Consider the following 8,511-nt stretch of genomic DNA (forward strand, 5'->3'; position numbering starts at 1 on the left):
CGGCAGGTTCGTCAGTTGAGATCGAAGAGTTTCCCTTCTGTTTGTGTTCAGTGGAGAGGTCAGCCTGCTGAGGCATCGACCTGGGAGTCCGAGTTCGATATACGGAGCCGTTATCCCCATCTTTTCTCCGACTCAGGTACTTCCTTCTTATGTCCGTTCGAGGACGAACGGTTGTTTTAGAGGTGGAGAATGTGATGACCTTTTATCACTTGTTTTAGAAATAAATTATGTGTTTCGAATCCTTAGAACCTCCTTTTGTCTCACCTCGATTTGCATGCGCAGTCCGGGCGTGTATCCGGAAAGTCATTATGTGAAAATCCCTAAAAATGATGAATTTTGTTTTTAAAATGAATTTAGGTTGATTTCAATCAATATTTTGGGTAAACGGACCCAGACCCGGACCCGTAATTTGACGGTCCCGGAGGGTCCGTAGGGAAATATGGAACTTGGGCGTATGCCCGAAATCAAATTTCGAGGTCCCTAGCCCGAGAAATGAATTTTTAAAGAAAAAATATTTTTCGGAATATATGTGAGTTTTCAGAAATTTAAATGTTTTTGAAATTGATGGTATCGGGCTCGTATCTTGGTTCTGGAGCCCGGTACATGTCTTATATGGCGTTTAGATTGAGCCTACAAAATTTGGTAAGAAACAGACTTGGAATGACGTGAATTGGACCTTCGGTTGTGAAATTTGAAACTTAAGTGTTCTTGAAATTTTTCTTTGATTTTGATGCTAAGTTCGTTGTTAAAGCTGTTAATTTGGCAATTTGATCGCACGAGTAAGTCCATATGATGTTTTTGAGTTGTTATGCATGTTTGGTTTGGAGCCCCGAGGGCTCGGGTGAGTTTCGGATAGGTTTCGGAAGGTTTTAAACTTAGAAAAGTTGCAGGTTTTCAGTTTCTGGTGCACAGAGATTTTGTTCTCCGCGTTCATGTGGCTTCACTCGCGAATGCGGAAAGCAATATTCCTCAGGTGCAAAAATGTTTTTCGCGAACGCGGAGCTTGGGACGCGAACGAGAGGCTGTGGGAGGAGTACCCTTCGCGAACGCGTCCAGGCCTCGCGAACGCGTAGGGTTAGTGGCCTGGGGGAGGGATTTCAAATTTACGCTACGCGAACGCGGCCACCTGACCGCGAACGCGAGCGCGATGGCCATCTGGGCCTGACCCATCGCGAACGCGACAGGCCTATCGCGAATGCGATGAAGGCCTGCCAGTTATTTTAAGATAAAATCAGAACCGGGCAGAACCTATTTTACTCCATATTTTCGAACTCCCAAGACCTAGAGGCGATTTTCTTCCCACAAATTCATCCCCAAAGTGTTGGTAATCAATTCTAAACTTTACTCTTTAATTACCCAATGTTTTTCATCACTTTCTAATCAAAAAGTCAAGAGTTTTCATGGTAGGAATTAGGAATTTGGGTAAAGTTAGGACTTTTTGAATAATTGGAATTTAGACCTCGCTTTGGGGTCGGATTTCGAAATAATTGCATATTCGGGCTCGTTGGTGAATGTGTGATCGGGTTTTGGTCTGAACCTCGAGTTTTGACCAAGCGGGCCCAGGGTTGATTTTTTGTCTTTTGGAGAAAAATGATAGAAAACCTATAATTAAGCATTGGGTATGAATTCTTTAGCATTTATTGATGTTGTTAAATTAATTTGGACTAGATACAAGTAATTTGGAGGCAAATTCTAAAGAAAAAGCGGTGTTTGAGGCTTGAGTTGGCTGTGGAAGTTTTAGATAAGTGTTTGGTCTAACCGTAGGTTGAGGGATTAAGATTTGTGTCCTATTTCCTATGTATTAATTGTGGAGTACGACGTATAGGCATGATGACGAGTATCTATACGTCGGTGTCAAGCATGCCCGTGAGTCATGTATTGTAATTGTTGTGACTCTGTTGTGGTTTATTCGTGTTTAATATGAGGATTATCATTATTGTTCCCTTGCCGGGATATTGTTGTAATATTATTGTTCCCTTGCCGGGATGTTGTTGTCATATCATTGTTCCTTGCCGGGATGTTGTTGTCATATCATTGTTCCCTTGTCGGGATGTTGTTGTCATATCATTGTTCCCTTGCCGGAATGTTGTTGTTATATTATTGTTCCCTTGCCGGAATTGTTTTATGATTGGTGTTGATAAATGAAAAGGGAGCGGGTTGCACGCCTGCAATGGTACTATATGAAATGGGAGTGGGTTGCACGCCTGCAATGGTACTATTTGAAATGGGAGCGGATTGCACGCCTACAAGGATTATATGAAATGGGATCGGGTTGCACGCCTGCAACGGTATTACATGTGTACTTGTTTCTTATTTCCTTATCTTTTGCTGGTAATTGATTTATGGTGTTCCTTACATTTCTCTACTGTTATTCTGTTGTTATTTGTTACTCCCCGCAGCATGTTTCCCCCGCCCAACTTTAGCTGTAATTATCTGCTTTTATTTCCGCTGTATATGATTTAACTGCATAGGTTTATTTGGTAGTCTAGTCCTAGCCTCGTCACTACTTCGCCGAGGTTAGGCTAGGCACTTACCAGCACATGGGATCGGTTGTGCTGATACTACACTCTGCACTGTGTGAAGATACTGATACCGGAGCGTTTGGACCGTAGTGAGGATGTTGTCTTCAGTCCATTCAGGTGACCTGAGGTAGTCCTGCAGACGTCCGCGGGCCTTGGCATCTCCACCTATCACTTCTCTTTCTGTTTTTACTTATTCAGAGACAGATTGTGTATTTTCATTCAGACCTTATTTGCAGTACTCTTAGATAGTCCGTGACTTGTGACACTAAATTCTGGGTAGTATTGTACTTCAGATTATGTAGCAGTGTTTGGTGATCTATTAAGTTTTCGTCTTCCGCATTTCTGGTTATTTAATTTATTACGCTGTTTAATCACTTATTACTTTGAATTCTGAACACGCTTAATAAAAAGGGTAATAAATTTATAACACTCGCTTTGCCTAGTTTTCACGAGTATGCGCCATCACGATTCCTGAGGGTGGAAAATCCGGGTTGTGACAAGTTACCACCACCAAAACTTATAACTTAATACTGGTATTAGTAAGATTGGATTCTTATTACCTCCTCGTGATTCCAAGGTGAGGGGAAAAAATTAAAAAGAAAAGAGAAAAAAACAGGTCGTTAACTAATCAAAGCAATTACTAGTACTAGGTACCATATTTGGTCAATAGGACCATCCCCATGGAATATCAAAGATTCGTTTATCGATAATCAACTGCTTTGACTAAAACACGTCATATTTTTGACACCATAATTACAAAGAAACCCATAAGAAAAACAAAACAAAAAACCATAATGTGCTTTGTTATGTTATTGGTTTACAGAGAACTCAGTTCCCCTAATGAATAATGTCATTGGACACGAGAAATGAAAAAAGTCATGAAAATCGACTGCACTGACTCTCCTCTCCACTAGCTGACATTAGCAATTTGCAGATTTCAAGAGGATTTGCATATGGGAAATTTCATATTAAATGCAATTAAAGGAAACTTAGAGATTACTCCTAATCAAATATAGTCCAGTCCAGTCCATTAATAGTAGCAAACAGTAGTAGTATTATTATTATTATGGAATAAGGTTTCATCAGAAAGTATGATTTTTCTACTGACCTAAGAACTTTATCAGGTAGGTACTCATCTCTCTACTTTTAGCAAGCTTGTTATTTTTTTCCCCTTTGTTGAACATTAATTAATCTTGATGACCCAAATAAGAAAGATTGGATTTTGATTTCTCCAGTCTATTTTTTGTTGTTATTTTTCGTTTTGCTTCTGGGGTCTTGATTTGGGGTGTATTTTCCAGATAATAAAGGTAAACAATTCTTGTTTCCTCAGCTGACACAGTTTTGTTTATATGTGCCTTTGCTTTTGGAATTTCAGCTTCTTTTGTTCTGTTTTATCTTTCATATTTGCAGGTAAAATAGGAGCATTTGTTTCCTATGCAGTGTATGAGCAGAAATTTGTGGTGAAAAAGGAACAAACTTTAAGGGTTTGAATAGCTGAATTTACCAATTTTTTGTTCTCAGAGTTTTAGTTGGACGCATGGGTGTGGGTTTATGGGAGTAGTTGATGTTAGATTTGATGAAATAAGCAGAAATTACCTGGAAATGTCTGAAAGTTCTTGAAAAAGATACTGGTTTTGTGGATAAGTTACTGTATATAACAAAATGTCTCTGATTCCTGATAAAAGCATGTTACCTTCAAGGTCTCTGTCCTGTCTAATAGCCATTTCTGTTTTCCTTTTGATAATTTCTTCACTTTCCCTTCTTCAATTTGCTGACAATTCTTTCATACCCAAATCAGTTTTTAGTTTAGTTCTTGTTAATAGTTCTTCCGTTTACTTGACTTCAAGTGGAGAATCTAAAGCTCCTTTCTTGCCTATTGAAACTTCACATGAACAAACCCTGAAAAGCCAAGAATTAGCTTGTCAAACTTCCAGTTTCAGCAATGATTCTGTTGGATTCGGAGTTGGGAAAACTTGTGGCCCGAAAGAAGCTCTTCTTAAAGTGTATATGTATGACTTACCTCCTGAATTTCACTTTGGGCTATTAGGTTGGAAAGGAAGTAGGGACGACGAAACATGGCCTAGTGTTAGTAACCCGAACCAAATACCCTCGTACCCTGGTGGCCTAAATTTACAGCACAGCATTGAGTATTGGCTTACTCTTGATCTTCTATCCTCAAACAACCCAAATATCAATAGACCATGCACTGCTGTTAGAGTGCTGAATTCTGGTGAAGCGGATGTGATCTTTGTGCCATTTTTTTCGTCTTTGAGTTACAATAGGCATTCTAAGGTTCAAGGGAAGGAAAAATTCAGTCTCAATAGAATGCTGCAGGATAAAGTGGTGGATTTTTTAAAAAGTAGAGATGAGTGGAAGCGAAGGGGTGGAAAGGATCATGTAATTGTTGCTCACCACCCCAATAGTATGTTGGATGCAAGAGAGAAGCTTGGTTCTGCCATGTTTGTACTTGCAGATTTTGGAAGGTATAGAGCCGAAATAGCAAATATTGGAAAGGATGTGATTGCTCCTTACAAACATATGGTCCAGACAATAGGTGCTGACAACTCACCCTCTTTCAGACAACGCGATACATTAGTTTACTTTCAAGGGGCAATCTATCGAAAAGATGTGAGTTCCATATCTGCTTTTATATGCAACTGATGATATAAATATTTGTTAATGATTTTGCTATTTTCCATGTCATAAAAGTTATGCTTTAATCTAATTACCTATAAGATAGCATGCATTACTTTGTGAGGCCCCATATATTTTTGGTGGCAGTGACACTTGAAAACTAGAGCCAGATAAAGCTTTCTTCTGTCTTGTTACCAAAAGTAATATTTGAATGAAATGGGTCCAAATGGATCAAAATGGATAGTGAGTATTGTAGCCGAACTCTACTTCCTTGGAATTGAGATATAGTTTTTTGTTATCAAAAGTAGTTTCAGCAGCGTGAAAGAATGGTATGTAGCCACAGTTTTTTGTTTTCGGACAAAGTAACATTGCTGTTTTGTACTTTATCATGCTTTATTCCCTTACTGGTTAATCGATTTGGGTTTTTACTTTGAACACCTATCGCATGTGCAGTTATATTCTCTGACCTGCCACCTCAATATATTGGTTTTGCTCTTAACTGTAAGATTGGAATATAGTTCATACCGCATTTGAAACAGAAGCGAAACTAAAGTCCCTCTATCTTTTGCTTGAAGTATGATATATCTAGTAGATTTTGTTGGGCTAAAACGGCCCAAAGATACTCTTAACATGGTGCGATATTGTCCGATTTGGGCCAAGCCCGCATGGTTTTCCCCAAAAGGCCTCACACCATTAAGAGTATCCAACTCCTTATAAGTAGCTTATTTTTCTTTTCTACTTTCCATGTGGGACTTAGTTCACATACACCCAACAGATTTCTGATACCCTGTTCAGCATTCCAGAGTAGTTAATGTGTAGGAGTCACAAGGAAAAAATAGATCTTATTACCTTCTAAGATTTTCAAAGGGAAATGCAATAGAGGAATGGCCTGTCGAATGCAGAGAATGTAATAACACGAGCTCCGCCCAAAAGAGAAAAAAACAGGGAAGCTAACAGACAGTAGATGATTAGGATGTTTTGATGGCCCCTTATGTAGGATGTGGATTGCCAATGACATTTACGGCAGTAACATAACTGAAATTTTCCTGTTTATGTCATTTGAAGCTCGAAAGGAGAATATTGATTGTTATGAGGTCAACTTGAACTCTTGAAGTGATAGATCTTTTTTCTTGCTTATCTAATACCAGGGTGGAGAGATTCGTCAAAATTTATACAACCTTCTCAAAGATGAAAAAGATGTACACTTCACATTTGGAAGCATTCAAGCAAATGGTGTCAGGGAGGCTGGAAGAGGAATGGCATCGTCCAAATTCTGCCTGAATATTGCTGGAGACACTCCCTCTTCAAATCGTCTCTTTGATGCCATTGCTAGCCACTGTATTCCGGTTATAATTAGTGATGAGATTGAGCTACCATTTGAAGATGTTCTCGATTACTCAGAGTTCTGTGTGTTTGTAAATTCATCTAATGCTGTAAAGAAGGGCTACCTTCTGTACCTTCTTAGAGGAATGAAGGAAGATCAGTGGACCAAAATGTGGGAAAGGATAAAGGTGCTCGGCAAACATTTTGGATATCAATATCCATCCCAAACTGATGATGCAGTGGATATGATTTGGCAGGCAGTTTCAAGAAAGGTGTCATCTATGCGACTGAAGGATCATCGCGACAAAAGATATCACAGGTCACAGCTTTTCCTCAAAGACCAGATGTCATGATTATTTATGTGAAATTTCTGAACATCATCCTGTAGTTTTTTAGGAGATCAGCTGTCAGGTCGAGCTTGATTCTCTACTTTGTGGTATGAGAATATCTCTGTTTTTTCTTTTTTTGCCAATTTTCTTAACTTCTTGTAAATTCTTTTTTTATAATGACTGCAAATTTTGCATCACTCTCCTGCTAGATAACTATGCTTCTATTTAACCACCAGCTTACCCACTGAACATAACTGGAATATGATTCTCTAACTAGCATGTATAATAAACGAAAACCAGTAAGAGGAAGTCCTGACGAAAAGCACACTGCAATAGAGGTAGAGAATTGCCGGCAACAGCAACATCCAGACTATTCAATTTCATTATACATGAAGAAGTACTGATGCTTAAAAATAACATGATATCTATGTGCTCAGAAAATATGAAACATTTTTGTGTATAACAATGAGCATAAAATCCTAATGTCTTTCTGTGGTTCTAGCTTTACATATCACATGAAGCTGCTGCTTTCAAGTAAAGACTTCTACCCAAACAAATGATAGTCATCAGTGTCACAAACCTTTAAAAAAAAAGAACTTCCGAGGATGCAGAATTGCCCACCAATCTCAAGTTTCTCTTAGAAAAATTACAAAAGACGGCGAGCTGTTCCTGTCCTTATGAATCTTGCTTTGGACACACTGTCAACATTTATTATGGATGGGATCTGATCCTCTTCTCACTCTTCTTTTGTTTGATTGATTTGGATCAAAGGTCATCGAAGGTGCAGGCGCTATATTCAGCTGCGTATGTAGGTCCTGCATTTCAGCATCCTTAAGTATCCGAGAATTTCTCAGGAAAAATAACTTGCCTCCTCCCCATCTGAGAGCAAGATCTATACTTCTCAGAGCAGAAACTTCCTCTGGTTGAATTGACAAGAACCCAATACAAAGAATTAGGACAATCACCCTACAGGAAGGACACAACATTTTTCTGCACTTTGGGGGGCAACAGAAGGAACAAAAGTGTTTTCTAGGCTGAGGTTATGATGAGAAAATAAGAGGTTTGTCTGTGGCTACACTCAGCATATCCTGCACAGAGTGCCTGTACATATAAACTTGTGTTTCATCTTTTATGGGATTTGCAAGACTAAAGGTACATAAAGCAGTGAGGGTCCCAAGACAAAACATATAGAGAAGTTTAAGATTCACTTCAATCATAAGCCTGTGATGCTGCAAGCAATATAAGGCTGTTTTAGAAGACACTGACAGGTTTGAATAAAAGTGAAGTTGGAACACCCATTCTTTAGAAGCCAAGAATCTATACATTTGTTCCCTACATCCCTTTCATGCTTTGCCCTTTTGGACCAAACAATGACCAAATCCAGTCTTTTGGACTTTATGCCAACTCATCTGCCAAGTCATCTAATTATAGTTACTACTACCTGTTCTTGAACCTCTAAGCATTTTAATTTTAAAGTTTTACTAACAGCTTGAGAAAGCCTAGTTTTCTATTGCATTTGACAGTTTTAACAAAAAAAATTATGACAATAGTGGTGTTCTGGCTAGCTCGTGTGTCGCTTGAGTATTATACTAGATATCTACAATCTCCGATCAGCACATATACTGAGTAACTCTATCCATCAATATTTGAGCAAATGAGGTGGTAATGTTATAATTAAAGAGGGTTTAGGATTTCCTCTTATA

General features: G+C 38.7%; 1 protein-coding gene across 3 annotated transcripts; it reads left to right on the forward strand.

The window, feature by feature from the left end:
* The first annotated feature begins 3,320 nt into the window (after positions 1–3,320).
* LOC104242964 (probable arabinosyltransferase ARAD1) lies at positions 3,321–7,005 on the forward strand. 3 transcript variants are annotated; one of them, XM_009798077.2, is made up of 3 exons: positions 3,321–3,829; positions 3,933–5,150; positions 6,305–7,005. In XM_009798077.2, the coding sequence occupies exons 2-3, from the start codon at positions 4,185–4,187 to the stop codon at positions 6,830–6,832; spliced, it is 1,494 nt and encodes a 497-aa protein (XP_009796379.1). In that variant the 5' UTR covers positions 3,321–3,829; positions 3,933–4,184; the 3' UTR covers positions 6,833–7,005. The 3 variants fall into 3 exon arrangements, with proteins under 3 accessions (XP_009796379.1, XP_009796380.1, XP_009796378.1); XM_009798078.2 differs by having other exon boundaries at positions 3,321–3,646; XM_009798076.2 differs by having other exon boundaries at positions 3,321–5,150.
* The last annotated feature ends 1,506 nt before the right edge of the window (positions 7,006–8,511 follow it).

The sequence above is a fragment of the Nicotiana sylvestris genome, chromosome 3 (genome assembly GCF_000393655.2).
Source record: "Nicotiana sylvestris chromosome 3, ASM39365v2, whole genome shotgun sequence".
Classification (NCBI taxonomy): Eukaryota; Viridiplantae; Streptophyta; class Magnoliopsida; order Solanales; family Solanaceae; genus Nicotiana; species Nicotiana sylvestris.